Source organism: Corapipo altera, unplaced genomic scaffold, assembly GCF_003945725.1.
Source record: "Corapipo altera isolate COAL_440 unplaced genomic scaffold, ASM394572v1 45, whole genome shotgun sequence".
Taxonomy (NCBI): Eukaryota; Metazoa; Chordata; class Aves; order Passeriformes; family Pipridae; genus Corapipo; species Corapipo altera.
The window spans coordinates 14,753,936-14,770,419 of record NW_020884877.1 but is presented as its reverse complement, the minus strand read 5'-3'; the positions used below and the strand labels follow the sequence as shown (position 1 = coordinate 14,770,419).

General features: G+C 37.7%; 2 protein-coding genes across 2 annotated transcripts in view; one reads left to right on the top strand and one right to left on the bottom strand.

The window, feature by feature from the left end:
• The window catches only part of METTL5 (methyltransferase like 5), a 6,369-nt gene extending 6,083 nt beyond the window's left edge, over nucleotides 1-286 (bottom strand). Inside the window, exon 1 of the mRNA XM_027637025.1 lies at nucleotides 181-286. The gene's annotated coding sequence lies outside the window, so the exon portion shown is untranslated. The remainder of the gene's footprint in view (nucleotides 1-180) is intronic.
• The window catches only part of UBR3 (ubiquitin protein ligase E3 component n-recognin 3), a 104,210-nt gene that overhangs the window by 461 nt on the left and 87,265 nt on the right, over nucleotides 1-16,484 (top strand). The window contains exons 2-6 of the mRNA XM_027636526.1: nucleotides 4-332; nucleotides 12,323-12,462; nucleotides 12,841-12,999; nucleotides 14,653-14,796; nucleotides 15,405-15,454. Of these exons, the coding sequence (XP_027492327.1) occupies nucleotides 4-332; nucleotides 12,323-12,462; nucleotides 12,841-12,999; nucleotides 14,653-14,796; nucleotides 15,405-15,454 (822 nt within the window). The remainder of the gene's footprint in view (nucleotides 1-3; nucleotides 333-12,322; nucleotides 12,463-12,840; nucleotides 13,000-14,652; nucleotides 14,797-15,404; nucleotides 15,455-16,484) is intronic.

Sequence of the window (16,484 nt, the reverse complement as noted above, 5' to 3'; positions counted from 1 at the left end):
GAGCGGGTGCTGGCCCCGGCGGCGGGCCCGGGCGGCGGCGAGGCGGCGGGCGAGGCGCTGGAGTGGTGCCGCTGCCTGCTGTCGGGCGGGGAGCCCTGGGACAGCTTCGTGCAAGCCGTGCGGGCCTACGACCCGGCCACGCTGTGCGGCCTGGTGTGGACCGCCAACTTCGTGGCCTACCGGTGCCGGACGTGCGGCATCTCGCCCTGCATGAGCCTGTGCGCCGAGTGCTTCCACCAGGGCGAGCACGCCGGGCACGACTACAACATGTTCCGGAGCCAAGCGGGGGGCGCCTGCGACTGCGGCGACAGCAACGTCATGCGGGAGGCCGGGTGAGCGCCGGGCGGCCGCGGCGGGGCGGGCGGGCACCTGCCGGCGGGGGCGGCCCCGCGCACGGCGGAGCCGTGACCGGAGCCGCCCTGCGGGAGGGCGGTAAGGGGGGCACCTGCTGCCTCCTGGGCCGCCTCTCGCCCTCCCTGGCTGCGGGTCGGACCACGGCGGGCCGAGCGGGGGGTCCGCCCCGCCTTCCCTCCCGCCGGCCCTGACCGCGGTTCGGCGGGGTGGCCTTGTTGATGTGTGAGCGCCTTTTTTAGGGCGCTCACGCGAATCTCGTTGCCCTTGCACCGAGTGTCTGCCTCCAGGAAAGTTGATAAGGCGGAGTGCATGGGAGGCAGTACCTGTCAGCTTCCAGCTAGCAGCCTTGGCCTAGCACGGCCAGCCGTGAAGTGTGTCAAAATACTTTGGGACATCATGTGAGCAGATAAGCCAAAGTGAACAGATTGAGTAACAGGGAGCCATTTTTGTCTGATTTCCCAGTCTACAGTTCATCTTGCCACCTTAGCTGCAAATCGAGAAATTTGGTAATGCTTGGTTGAGTACAACAGAGGCAGGATTTAGTGGAAGTCAGGTCTTTCTTTTTCTGTTAGCATGCAGACCTACTGGAGGCAAGACTGAAGTGCCTGGTTAGAAGAAGAGGAATGTGGTACCTCATTAAACCCTCCTTTGTTCGCTTTGTACTCAATGGTAAAGGGAAAGATCAGTCAACCAGTTACTGAGTGAAGGTGATACCTAGCCAGTACTTCAAATTTCACAACTGAGTGTCTTTTTGGAGCTCCCTGTGTTGCTGTTCATTCACCAGAGAGCTAAACACTTTACTAAATGACACTTTATAGTGCTTGACTGAGGCCTCTCTTCTAACCAGCTTTCTAGAATAGTCTCTGTCTTGACTGTTTTAGCTGGAGTGAGATGGCATGATCTTGAATCCTGAGTTGTAGCACACCTAGCAGAAAACTTTAGGAACATACAGAAATATTAAAACATTTTCCTTGTTTGTTTTCTTGGGTTTTTTTTCAAATTTACAGTGTATAATTCTGTGTCACTCGATCAGAATCTTAAGATTCCTTCTATTTTTGCATTTCTGCTTAGAGATTTCATTAATTCTTCTTTTTTCTGTTCTTTGAATGTTGTTGTCTTGGCTCCAGTTCTTTGTGTCTGTAGTCACCATTCTCCTGCTCTAGGCCTTGAGGTGGCTTCGTTCTTTGTTTCTTATGTTTTTTCCCCTTTTTTTCCCTCGTACTGTCTGCCATCATAATTTATTCATTCTTCCTTGTTGGTGGAATCTTTTCTTACTGATAGACTTCCTCCAGTGGAAGAATTTTTTTCCTCCTTTTGTTTTCATTAATCTTCGGTGGTTTCGAGTGGCTACTGCTGCAATTATTCTTTCTTCATGGGTTTTTTTTCAGCTTCTGGTGATTCTGTTTTCCTCAGTATCACTGAAGTAACAGTTCCCCTTGATCTTGAGAAGTAGGAAAAAAATTTAATGTCACTTCTTCCACTGTTCATTGTGGAATAGACTTAGGGCTCCTCTTAGTGGCAGGATTTTAATAGAGCACAGACAAATTGAACTACTTTAGGGTGAATATTAAAAATAACTTCTGATACTGCTTTCATCCTGGAGTTTATAGCTTTCAGAGTTGACTTTTCTTATTTTAAACAGTTTTCTTCTTGAAGAAAGATGGTTTAATAAAGAAGAAATAAAAAATGCTTAAATTTGCAGTGTAAACAGAGGCAAACCCTGAGGGAGTACGGATATTCTCCTTGTTTCTATTTACCCTACTTATTACCTTTGATGGTAGAATTTGAGAGTAAATTGTCTTGTGTGCGAAGTAGCTCTCTTCAGGAGTTTTGGTCATTAAAAATAAAGAATTACATAGTATTTGTTCAGAAACAACAGTTGGCATTGAACAGTAGGTTTTCCAGTTCTCATGGACATATAAGGAGGACAATGCAGGACAGCATATGGGGTGTCTGCATTTAACATAAGGTCACTTCTGCTTATGATGATAAGAACTGATGTTATTGCAGTTAAGTGAACTAGAAACTTTGTTTGCTGTGCAAGACAAAGTAAATTAAGCTTAAACCGATGTAAAAACACTGTGTGCAAACACACTCGGAGTTTTACCTATTGACTTGAATTACTTTAATGCAGCATGTTTAGATAAGGTGATTTAACTTTGTGTATACAAATCAACTGCACAATTACGAAGGTAATGCTTTGCCTGTTAAAGTTGGGAGGCCTTCATGGTAGACTCAGGAAACTGGAGTGTGTCTAGCCCGATATAACCTTGGCCACTACAGCCTAGGCTTCTATTAATAGCAAGGGAATCAAATGTGGAGCCTACTTATGAACTTTATCTACCATCTGTCTGCTCAGATAAAATTTTGTGTAGCTACTGTATACGAATATTATAGTAACATATTTTGTTTCTCTTGATTCTTGTTATCTGGTTTCCATGTTCAGAGTTTATTTATTTGGTGCATCTCAAAAAACACTTCTGAAGAAGTCTTAGTTAACTGCTCTGCTACAAAGGAAATCTCTCCAGTTTAGAATCTGGAGTATCATCTCATTTCCTTTAGGGTGGCTAATGTAAATGGAGAGATGGTTTAGTCTGGAGTAGGAGGATGTGTGTTTTAATCTTGTGCTACTAATTAAATATATAATTTGCTTTTTAGAGATAACTGAGCGTTAGTTTTTTGTTTCTGATAATTTTATAAAAAGAGGCTGGAATATAGCGTAATAGATGGATGTTGATTTGCTTTAGGTACCTTGTGTAATACTCATTTGACTTAGAAAAATCAGATTGTCACACTTTTGAACCTTTTGATTTTCATGCAGATTTCAGTGGTTTTGATGATTGAGTTAATTGCAGTTGTTCTGATCTACTAGAACGTAAAGTAGACATTAGAAAATATCCAAGTTTGTAAATGTGACTGCTTCTTAAAGTGTTAAAAACTCTAGCTGTGGCAAGGTTGAATAGATTTTAAGATCCATTGATGTGTCAGTAGGTGAAAATAGTTTGTAGTTGTCTGCCATATGGTATCTAGCTATTTGCAAATGAAATTTAGCAGCTCCTTCAGAGATAATTAATAATGTTCTGAAGAAGGCAAAATCTTCAGTTCTAAAGCATTCATGTAGACATATGTTCATAGTTCAAGTGAGTTCATATGTTGGAGAAAGAAAACCCCATGCGGTTGGATAGGGGAAAATTCAGACTGGAGTGGTTTTGGTTGGTAGATGGTCTTGTCTTATAGTGAAACGTGACAGTTTATGAAATGAGCTTGAAGAAAGCACTATGCCATATGGTTATAATAAGAGTATAACTAGTCAGTAATCTGTCATTGATGAGTACCATCCTGTTTCTATGGCTGTCTTGTTCTGATTCCCCTTTAAGTCTGGAGACAATAACTTGATATACTAGAGAGCCTCTACACTTGGGCTATTGCATTGCCCCGTGTCCTGTTTCAGAGTATGCCTCACTGTGTGTTGACTTATTTGTTAAATTAATCATGTGGGAAGCAGATGTTTTAGTGCTGCATTACAGTGCAACAAGAATAATATCTCCATCAAGGGTTGCATATCCTGAAGGCCAAAAAGCCAGGTTAAGAATTTCATTAACCAGGCTTTTGCATTGATGTTTGCTGTGTATTTCATGGTAGCTATGGCAACCAATGGCTCCATTGACATAGAGTGTTGCCTTCTCTTATGACTGATATCAAAGGCACTAAGGCATTATCAATTTCCACTTGCAACAGTAGGCTGTTTCTTTATCAAGTCAAAAGTCCTACAAGAAAGGTGATTGTTGTAGATGGATGGTGTATGCCCTGTGTTCAAAAGCACCTTCATGTACCCAGCTCTAAACTTTCTGCAGTCCTGTCTCTAATGATCCCTACTTACCTTTCAGTTTAGCTCTGTGTCTTAAGGGTGTGAATCAGTGTAGGTTTCATGGAGATCTGTTGGAGCTACATACTAGATCAGACTTCTCTCTCATATTTTTTTTCTTCATTATATCTCCATTGAGGACTGATGTATCTGTTGGGTCTACCGCAATCCCTTATGAAAAAGCTGGACAATTCTCTTTGCCTCCTTTTGCTGCCAAAAATGAGAAGTGTATTCTTAGTTTCTAGCCTGCTTGGTTTTTTTCTGCTTTAATTTATTTAGAATTGGCTCTGTTTTTTCAGTGCATTAAAATGTTTGCACCTAGCAAGTATTACTGAATAGTTTTAGTTAAATTTAAATTCTGGATTGTAGATACCTAAATTAATGATCCTTTGCCACTCTGTCCCCATATAATTCTTTCTCTCCTTCTGACTTGATTCCTTATCTGTTTTCAGAGATACTTCATGGCCTTGGCCTTGCTGTGCTGACTGGGAGCTGTGGGAGATTATATTCTATTTCTTTTACTTTCTGTTGCTAAGTAAGAGTAAAGGACCATTTTCGTATTCTAGACTTGTGAAAACTTTAACAAATAGAGTGACAATAATGCAAGCTTGTTGTTGAGAAAGCTATTATTACTAGTTACCTTTGGATGCGTTCTGTGCATATTCATCAGGAAAAGCCTCTTATCATCTTGGATTGTATCAGTGTGATCCACTTAAGATCAAAGAAGTTAGATCTGCTTGTGGCTGGGTTCAGGGACATACAGGTGATTTTACTGGCATGAAGTGGATTATGTGGGTATTTTATGGAGTGTCTTGCAACAGTGAATCACCTGTTTAGCATACATATAGCATGCTGCTGCTTCAGTTTGTCCCTTCCAGCGTGACTCTATCAAATTGTGGTGTTTAGCAATAGACAGGAAGGTTTCAGTTCTCCAGGACCCAGGCTAGGTTTGGTATTGCAGCCGCCAAGAGGGAAGGGTGCTCTTTTGGAACTTTCTTCAAGAAGTTCCCGAAATAGTTGCTTTATCAACAGGCTGAGACCATACAGGTAGCCAAGGAGTTTAGCCTCTGAGCTTTGTGAAACTACATAAAAATATCTGTGTTTGGGATTGTTGAGCTGGTACAAATGGCATTTTTTAAGATCTCTATCAACTCCATGCAGCTTTTCAGACTTTGAAGTCTTTTGGGCTACCAAGGAAGGACTGAGAAGTCCGAGGTGTACTGGCTATTAGCTTGGCATGAGAGTCTGGATAAATCCATGGTCATGTAATTTCTGGTGGATGTGATCTTCAGAACAAAAACTCCCTCATGATGATCCATATGCAAAGTAGAGGAATTTGTACTGGGTTTAACACTGACCACAGCATTTCAAGTTACTAGGCATTTATAGATAATTGATTCCCTCAGTCCTCCCTTATGTCTCCCCCACACATTAAGGTCAATATTTTGTATTGCTGCTGAGGATGCCACAGTAAAATTCAGTAGTTTTTGTAGTGCTTCATGTTAGGTTGTATCCTCGGAAAGCAAAAGGGATTTCAGACCAACGTGTAGATTAAGTCCCTCATGTTATACAGTCAGCTCACAAACCTGCCTGACTTGATTTCTTCTAAGAATGTCTCTTAATTAGGACTACATCAACCTCTAAATTAGTTGCTGTATTCCAGATGGTTAACAGCCAAGTGCTAATTTTGTATTACTGCCTTTAGAACTGTGGCCTGACTAGATGATGTGTACTTTATACATGCTTCTGGAATAATGTGCAGTTGTTTGAAAGTCATCAATAAGATGCTCAAATGTATCAATATACAGAATTATCAATATTTAGAAGCCTGAAATATTGCTGTGTTAGTTACTGAACAAACTTGAAATAAATGGTGGTTTTACCCAAAGATTTTGCTGATAGGGCCAGTCTGATTTGTGAAGTATGTGAAGGCTGAGCTCACAAGATATGACAACTGTGTATCTTGCCTTGCCCAAAATTGGCTTATTTATTGTGTGACTTGTCTATCGCTTTATTTGCCTTGGTATATATTCAGTTTAAGAAGAGATAGTGTTTTAGAGGTCTCTGAAACAGTGTTGTTTAGATTTGGGCTAACCAGTGTTGATTTTCAGTTCCTTTGCTTTGATCCCACCAGCTTCTAAAGCTCCTTTTGTGAACCTATCAGCTAAGTTTGCTATGTAAGGGTGGAGTTATTTGTCTGCTATGTATCTGACCTATATAGAGCTGTCAATGGATTTTTTGGCAATGAAACAAACATGATTTTGGGTGTATGTTTAGGGAACACATTCCTAAAGAACTATTGTCTTTTAGATCTTTCTTAATGACACTGTAGGTTGATTCAGATTTTAGGCTATGCTTCCTTATCACTTGTAGAATATAAGGAATTTTATATTAAAAAAATCCTGGAATGGTATCTGACAACTGCAGGTGATTTTAAATAATAGTATTTTTGTGCTCTCCTCTGTAGACGGTTCTGCTAGTAAGCTTTGAAAACAATAGGATGACTTTTCTTTACATTGAGTTAATAGCTATTACAGTAACAAGGACTAAATAATAAACTCAGTTGCCTTCATCAGGATGCACCTCTTTGTTTCTGCACAGTGCCTGCACTGATAATAGCTCTGCCTTGAAAAACATGGACATTTAACTTTCTAAGAAAACTGCAAATTACTTTTATATGCACCTTGTCTGTTGGAGGCCTGACCAAAGTGGTATCTTCAACTTAAGTTGATATCTTTTACTAAAATTCACAGATCTTATTCAAATCCTGAAGAAATGAAGGTTGTTTTTACATTTGTCTAGCACTGTGCAGTCACTTAGAACTTTATCAGATGAAGTATTTGGGTGAAGGTACTACATGCCATATGTTTGACCTGTTTAAATTTTCTTGGGAAAATTTTCTTGGCCAGAAAGTTTTTTTTGTTAACTCTATTTTAAAAACTTGATTTTTGTTCTTTAAATAGAAGATGTACTGTCTACGTACTTTAAGGTAGATAATTGATGGGACTCTGAAAGCAACTGGTCAGGGAGACTGTATGTGAACTTATAATGGTTTGGGAAGATTGAGGGCCAAGCAAACATAACTCTAATGAGGACTCTGGATGAAATATTCTATTTGCTGATCTACTTGTCTCTCAGACCTACTTCTGAAGTCAGCTGGGAATTCTGCTTTGTGAATGCTATGTAAGACTAAGAAGACTAAGAACTCTGCAAAATCAGATCCTAAAAATATTTCTTAAGCATCTGGAATTAGAATGTAGATTGTATCTTCTATCTTTATGTCTTTGTTTGGGGATGTGCGTGTGTTGGAAGATGATACCTTTAGACTCCACTGCTGCAAAAGAATTTTGCATGTAAATATTCTTCTTGTGTACTTTTTTAAATGTTAACTTTTATAAAGATTACTTTTAAAGTTGGGTTTTAAGAGTGTTCTTGTCAATACCTTCTTCAATACAGTGAAATACTAAATTTAGCGGGTCCTTTAAGTACTGGTTTTTTTCTCCTGCCATTAACAGGATAACCGAGGCCCTTTTAACTTGTAAGGCTTCACTTTACAATCATTGTGTTGTTTGAAAAACCTGTACCAAAGAGACTGGGTATTATATTTGTAAGTTAACTACCTGTGTGTCTGTTATTGTACAAATATATTTCAAATTGTCTTTAGATTGAGGCTTTTCGATCAGACTAGGTAAATGTAAGCTGTACTTAGATGCAATTATGGTGCAGTAATTATATTCCAGAGCATTCACCCTTTCTCTGAAGATAATATTTTTGCAGCAGAAGATTGTGTTACTCTTGAATTGTTCTATTGTCTATCAGAATGCTCAAAGTTAACAACTTTGTGGGTCCATTCAAACACAGGCTCAGCTTCAGCTCTCAGAAGTCCATTCCTTCTCATTCTCACTCTGTTTTTCCTTTAAAAACACCTTATGATTGAAACTGCCAAATCTACTGTTTCTGATTGATAGTGGGTACCTGTATACTTATGCAACTCGCAGTTTTATCTACTATACAAGATACTTACATCTGAGGGCTAACAGAGAATAATAGAAATGCTCTTCTGCTGAGGAGCTTTTCCTGCTTTTCCTTTGCACTGGAGCACTTGCTTTGCTCAGTGCAGCCCTGAGCACCAAGGGAGCTTCTGGTGACTCACTGTCTCTCTTCCTGCTGTTCTGCAAGGATTGGAATACCTTCTGAGAGTCTGATCTGTGATTTCTAGCCTCCTACACTGGCTAACCAGCTTTGTCCTGAAGGATTAAAGCCTGGAAAGATGTCCTTTAAAGGTGTTTTTGTTTGTTTTTTTTTTCTAGAGATGCCATTAATTCTTCTGCTGTGTTTTGTTGTCCTCCACCACTGACTCTAGTGTCTCTGCTTTGGAGATTTTCTCGTTGGAAGGATTAGTCTGACATCTTTTCAGTTGGCTTTGCTTCTTGTCAGAGTCCCTAATAGCAGAAATGCTAGTATTCAGCTTTGTCTATGAACTCCTCTATAGCTTGCAGCTTTCATATAGAGTGGAAAAGCTGTCATTCCTTGGGCCTTGAAGTCAGTACCACATTGATTCACTTTTGGAAGCCTGTTTGGCTGCTGAAAGGAATTTAACTAATGAAATTTGATTACTAGGGTGTGTGGGGGAAACATGCTAAACTTAATAGGAACAGTAGGTTCATTTCTCTGCATTTCTTCAGTTACCATTGTGTTTGCTGTTATTAGGGACAGTGGATTCACGTAAAGCATATAAAAGCCTTTTTTAATCAAGGTAATTTTCTAATCCTGTTTATTCAAGTTTTGTTTTGAATTAATTTCTGAATTGAGATTTGTTTCAATATGTGAACTTCAAAAGCAGAAAAAAAATTTAAAAACTCTACCATTATGTAAAGAATGAAAAAATCAGTTCATAAGAGCTCTGAGAGGCAATTGTAGCACTCAAAATATATTTTGCATCTTATATCTATATTGTAGATTCAGAGTATGTAAGAATAATATTTGCTCGTTAGTTTTACAGTGGGGACAGAATCCATAGTCTTTTTTAAAAGTGTGTGTTTAATTCTTATTTGCAGAATTTCTTTCATTTGAATACTTTGTGAAACATTATGTGATGACTGTCATGTGGTATACAGTATGCAATGTGTGTTATATCTTAAGTAAAAGCTCAGTTAGAGTATGATTTATTGTTCCTGAATTGAAGAATCAAGTAGAACTTTACCTCAAGTAGAGCTCCTGTCATTAGATCCCAGATCCTTGTTCCTAAAAGCTTCTGTCAGGACTCAGGTACTCCTAGTGCCGTAACACTCTTTAAGATCTGTGAAAAAGGGATGCTTTCTTTTGACAGTCTTATAATCCAGTTTAAAACAAATGACTTTTAAACGTGGGGAGGCAGGGCACAAAATAGCAAGAGAAAAGTAAGGGTAAAAATAGTCCCTCTATGTGTGCATGAACTTATGTCAAGTTTCTGGAATGCAACTGAAACTTGAGATGCTGTGGGATGTAGTGGATGAAGGACTGATCAAATGTTCAAAAGCTGTAAAGGTGTGGTCTGGCTGGTACTGAAGGCATTTATCAGCTGTTGTGATAACTGGGAAGTTTAAAAACTCTCCTTTGAAGCTGAGGAGTTGGCTTCACAGTAAGCCTTGTATCCAGCTGATGCGCTGGTTGGCAAGGATGGCATTTTCCTTCTCTGCCATGTTTGGGGGTTTGGTTTATTTTGTTCTGTGTTTTGCTCCCTTGACAGGTGAACAAGGAAAGGGGGTGATGGCACAATGGTTTGGGCATTTCAGTGTGATTTTCAAGGAGACAGGTCTTTGAGTGTTAGTGGATTTAAACTGACCCAATGAATTTATTTATATATTTTTAAATGTAAATAACTTCTGCTAGCTTAGCTTCTGAGCTGGTTTAACACAGGATCAGTCAAGTGCCAGTGCTGGAACAAATAAGAGGGATGATGACAGAATGGTGGCAGGACTGACCTAGTTCGACTAGGTTGTGCAACTGTAACCTAAAGGGAAGGAGTTATTTTACCTGAAGACACTTCTAAAATACATTTTAGAAATTTGCAGTAGAATTATTAAAGATGGAAATAGTAGGAAAAAACATATATGAATCTGGAAAGTCTGACCTGAAGGTTATTCAGAAAATATTAATGCTGCTTATGTTAATAATAAATTATATTCTACATTTTACAAATAAGATTAATGCAGCATAAGAAATTTAAGAATTATATTTGAAGTCATGTGGACAATGTTCTTTGTTGAAGCTCAGTTTTTATTTAATTGTATGTTGCTGTTTATTATTTCCTTTTGCTAAAATTAGCCTTATCTTTTTGTGAAAAAGTGATTTCTAGGGTAGGACAATGCATAGAAAACCAAACCCAGAATATACTTTTGAATCTGAGAAGAGAATAATGGAAAAAGATTGTGATTTTTGTCTTCATGTGGACCAATAATTTAGTAATAATTTAGCTTCCAGTTGTAACGAGTGAAAACATCTTTTGACAGAAAAATATGTGGGGGGATGGTGGGCAGGAAAAAATTTTAGAACACACTGCATAGTAATTCCTTCCCGTCTGTCTTTTAAGTTGTTATTTACTTTTGATCTCTGCTTATAAAGGAGGGTGGTGAAAGGGAAACCAATAACTTTTAAGATACGAAGTTCCATATTGCAGCATAGATCAAGCCATGTTAGCATTTTATAGCAGTTCAGAGTTCTGGATGTTGATGAGACAAAAATGAATGACCAAAGGGAAAAAGTAAATACTTTTTGTAACTTCTGTGAATGTAATTTGAAAAGTGGAAGACAAAAGTGAACACCATCCATTTGGGCATTAATTAACAGAAAGTTTTCAGTCATCACTGAGCTCTGTCAGGCCCTTTGCCCCCCAGGAACGTATATATAAACCGTAAATCAACTGACTAGTACTGTCCTTCTGTACCTTTTCTTAATAAAAGTGTAGTTTCTAATGTAAAAGAACAAAGGAGAGGCTCTTAATCTTTTATTGTTGGGAATTTGCTAGCCATTCTTGTGAATTGCCATCTTAATTGCAGAACTTGTATCCTCATTTTTTTCTGTCTTATTTGCTTGGATCCTAAACTCATATCCTTGCTTTGTGGCTTTCTTCTATTTTGTTCTTCTCTTGAAGGTGATTCTTCAGTGGTCCTCAAAGAAGAAGGGCTTATGTTGTAGGAAGTAGCAGGCTGGAAATTATGGAAAATATGGCATAGCAAATAAAGTGAAGACATGAATAGTTCTAGGAAACAGTTTTCATATTCAAACAAAACTATTCATTTCTGAATTTTTGTGTTGAAAAATTAGTGGTAAAATCTAGTGAATCTTTTCAGTAAAGTTTAGTCTTGGATGATGTATTTTTACACTATTCTTTGTTAGTGTCTTTTTTGACATGGGTAAATAACTCTTTGATAGTGGTAAATGTCTTTTCTAAAAATAGATTGGGAGCTGAGAAGTATTCAGTCTCTCTTGAGTTAGGCTCACGTTAAGTCAGTGGGAAATCATTCTGTCTGCTCTAATGGGGTTTGGCTCAATGTAATGTCATTGTGCATTAGCCAAACCTCAGCTACTACCATGCAGGAATTCTCCAGGCAGTAAATATTTTCTTTATAAATGAAACAATTTACACAGTTTTTGCAGGGTGTTTCCATCGCCCTTTGATAAGCAAATCTTAGTTACCAACCCTGCAAAGTCTTATGCCTTTGGAAGTTGTTTTTATTAATGTCAAAAGACATTAAAAAAAGTCATTATCTGAATTGAAGAATTGGTTCAGCCCAGCCCCTAAGTACTACACAGAAAGGAGAGGAAATTCAGTGTTGTTTTAATTGTTCCATGAAGATGCTTCTAACACATATAGGAAGAAACTGGAATGTTAGATATGTGAACTTTGAGAAGAGGAGAAAAAACTGGCACCTTTATAATTCACTGGCCTCAGAATCAAAATGGGTTTGAACATAGTAGTTGGAATTTCAGAATACCATTTCCACACCACCTCTAATGTAAAAGCATATATGTTCTGAAAAATTGAAAAAGTAATGGTGTTCTTAGTATATGTTAACACTGCTGAGGTGTGCTTGGCTAACGTTTTTCTCATCTGTTTTATAGGTTTTGTAAAAGACACCGGATTAAATCAAATTCAAATGTTCCATGTGTCCCAAAAGACTTGTTGATGATGTCAGAATTAGTTCTTCCACAGTTCATCTTTAGTCTTATTCAGCACTTAAGAGAGGGATATAATGAGCCTGGTATGTTTTAAATTTGCGTGTATCTAGCATATTTTACCATGCTGTTATCTGTTGCTTTGCAGTCTGTGAAGACACAGTACATAAATGGTTTATGTCATTGTATTTTATACTTCTCTTCCTAACAAAATTACTGCCTGGCTATGCAATTTGGTTTTCTTGTCTTCTGGAGAGCTTAAATATATGTTAAGGGTTACCTATCATTGTGTTGAGCTCTTCCAGAAAATGAAATCAGGTATAATTTGAAATTTGTGTGAATTCTAGAGCATTATGAACATATAAATTATTTCCATTTGTGGTGGTCATAACTGTTCTACATGTGAAGGTCTTGGCCAAATTACATTGCATCTACACCAAAAGTTCTTGTTATGTGGTTTTCAGCTCTTGATCTGCCATCAGAGAAAGACCTTCATAAAATCCTCCAGGTTTTGGAGCCTCATGTTTCCTTTCTAGAAGACTTGACCAAAATGGGAGGAGCAATGAGATCGGTTCTTACCCAGGTTCTGACTAGCCAACAGTTCTACAAAGATCTTAGCTCTGGTATGTTTGTGTTATTTCTAATAATTAAATTTCCAAACTATGAAGAATTGAGGGTATAAATTTTGTTTATCACTTCAGTTTCTGCATGTTTTTATTTGACTTCTCAAGACACAGAAAAACATATTTTTAAGGATATTTTGTTGTTGATAGGAGGGTGGGCTTCAGGAGAGACTAAGAACATTTGTTATTAAGACCTGTAAGAGCAAACCTCTGATCTCTGTGTCCCAAATAACTGTATAAAGAAATATCCTTACAAAAAAGTTTTTATAAGAAATCCATTCTCTTCAAAGTGAAGTGAACACGGTCTCTTAGTACTCCAAATTAGGTGTATCAAGGTTATTCACAGTGGAATATGTCTAACTTATTTTGGGATCTGCTCTCACAGGGGCTACTGAAGGAGACCTGAATGGCAAAAGGCCATTGTCTGTCCTGCACTTCTGTGCAAAGCCCTTTCCAGCTTCTTGTTTTTTTAAACGTCAACCCCTCTTCATTATTTATTCCATTCTGTACCAAATCACAGTGAATCTGAAAATGTTGGGCAGTCACTGCAGACCCCAAACCACCTAGTATAAATTAACTCCATATTATTTTCTTGTGATTTGAAAGTGTCTTTTAAGAGTCCTTTGTGTAGTTATGGAACAAATAATAATTACTCTAGTTTTAAGTTGCCATAACTGGCTCGGGCAGCAGCAAGTTGAAGAACAGGCAATCTCCAAATCTTTATGTGAAAGGAGAAGTACTTAGTAAAGCTGCCTCAGGTGTAGTTCTTTATTCTTTCCTTCCTCTTATTTTCTTCTGTTGAATAATATTTGAATGAGACTAATTTAATGACTTTTCCTATATGTGATGGATTTTCTGATATAGGAAGGTGGAAAGGGAAGGGAAAGTAAGGCATTCTTATCTGGAGTCTTGGAATGGGGAATATGTGTGTCTCAGTAGGTACAGTTTCTGGGTGGGGAAAGCAAAGAATGGGATTTTAAAGCAAAACCTGCCCTTCTGACTTTGAAAGCAAAAGGTGCACAGCTACAAAGATGCTCTTTTCTTTTCATCTTCTTTTTCCCTTAAACACTTGATAGAATTTGCTTCTTCAAAGTTTGTTTTTCCCTTATATAACAAATGTGTTAGGTTTTTGTAGTCCATTGCTTTGTGGAAAATTCTATCTCCTGAGTATGCAGTGTGACTTTGCTTCATCAAACAGTTGAAATTACAACATCTTTATGAATAGCCTCCATTAATTGCAGCTGTCAAAACTTGAACTTGGAAGAAAAGTTTCCAGTATTAGAAATTATACTGCATTATTTTGTTGTGGGGTTTTTTTTTTCCCATTGGTCCCTCTCCTTTCTGTTGAAAACCAACTGTTTTGAAATATCAAAAGGCATGCTTTTTTGTTTTGTACTGTTAATGGTGGGAGTGCTGGTAAAATACAAATGGAGTACATAATTTAGAAGAGAATGGTGTTTTGGAGGGGAAAAACTGAGTTACCCACCTTTTGACTTTCATCAGTTGGAAAAATTTTTTAGCTTCTATGTTGCATAATTGTACAGCTTATTAAAACATTGTGGGCCATTTTTTAGATTGCTTATATAGAATATGAAGTATATGAACCAAGTATCTGCTGATGTGCTTTAATGCTGTTTTATGTGTGTATTCAAGGTGTTGGAGAGAATGCATGTACAAAGAAAAGTCACGAAAAGTACCTCATTGCTTTGAAAGGCTCTGGACTGGCATTTCCCGAGGATAAAATTGCATGTGGTATGCAGGAGCAAGGAGCTGGAACTAGTACATTAGCTGTTCAAGGTTTGTGGAGAGATATATTTTAAGAGAAGACTTGATTATTGATGGTTTTAATATAAAATCTTCTTTAGGTTTATTTTTAAAAACACCAAATCTTAATGAAACTTAAGGAATCGCCTGTTATTTGCACTACCGTATTACAGGACTCATTTTATTTCTACCAACAAAGCTAAACATGTTAACTTTTTGTTGCTAATACACTAAGCACCATTTTTCCAGCCATAGCATTAGTGGAATTTGAGTAGGCAAGATGAAATTGCTCATAGTGGAATTTTGTCATTGCAACTAAGTTAAACCACCTATTCTTATAAAGGTGCTGTGGATTTTTTTTTTTTTTTTGATCACTGAAGGCTGTTTTTTTTTTCCAATTTCTGAAAGAACGTGTCTCCGTTAACACGGTACGTTCAAGTTCTGCAGTGGAATGTACTTGTAAATCCCTGATTTTGTATTGCTTGGAAATCTTACTCCAACTTCTCAGTTCACTTCTATCTATCTTTTAAAAAAAGATTAATGTAGTTTTTTATTTCATACTGGCTCATGAAGTATTGTAAAATACTGTCTTTTCAGTATAAGATTTATGAAAAGAATCTCTGAATTTTTTATTTCACAAGGTTTAGCAGGTGCTACAGCAGCATCAGGACAAGGGGATTCTTCAGATGAGGTGAGACTGTTTTTAAAGACTATAATGAACTGTGACAGAATATTAAATGGAGAGAATGCTTGCAGCCAAATCCCACAAACCTTAACTCTTCTATCTGCCATATATATTATCCCCATTTTAATAATTAGGAAAAATGGAGATCTCATGCCTTTGATTTACAAAGGACCAATCCTTATTTTTGCTAACAGTGTTTCAGTTTAATTTATGTATGTAATGTAGAAGAAACCTGTGTAGATATTTGAAAAGTCACTATCAAGTAAATTGGGCTTGATTAAAGCAAACTTAGAACGTGTAATGCTGTGAATGGCGTTAGCAGTTTTTGGCACTTGAGAATCCAGCTGAACTGGAGATAGCAGCAGTGAGAATTTTGCTGTAGATTAATTCCCAAGTGTAGACTTGACCTTACTTAACAAACACATGAAGTGGGAGTAAAAAGGAGAAAATCTTGTTTTAGGTTGAGCTGTAATAAATAAGTGTAATTTAATGAAGAAAGTAAACCTTAGCAACCATTTTGGTAACATAACAAACTTTAAATAATGTAAAGAGATATCTAATATAAGGACATTTATTCTTCGGTGTGGTAAAAACATTCATGGACTGCCTTTTATTTGATTCCTTGGAAAATAACATCTTAAATAGGAGGACAGGTTTAGACAGGGCCTTTTTTCTCCTTTTGCACAAAGGAAAACATGAGAAATAACAGCTGTCCTTCAGATTAATTTTTATCTTAGAACTGTCTACTGTTGTAGAAGTGAAACTAAATACTGAGCTATGCAAAACTTTTCAAGGTGTTTAGTTCCCTGCAGAAGTGCTGCTCTAATTTGTAGTCAATGTAAATTTTCTCATCTAGTGTTCCATCTGTGAAACAATGCTGCCATAAAAACATTATTTGCCTTTCGAGATTCCTCTTAAATACCAGAGGAAGAAAATCCAGTTAAAAGTGTACTCTTGCCATGTTTCTTAATTATAGCATAGTTTTATTCTGCTCTAAGTACAATAAGGCATTAAAAAACCCTGTAAATACCTTTTT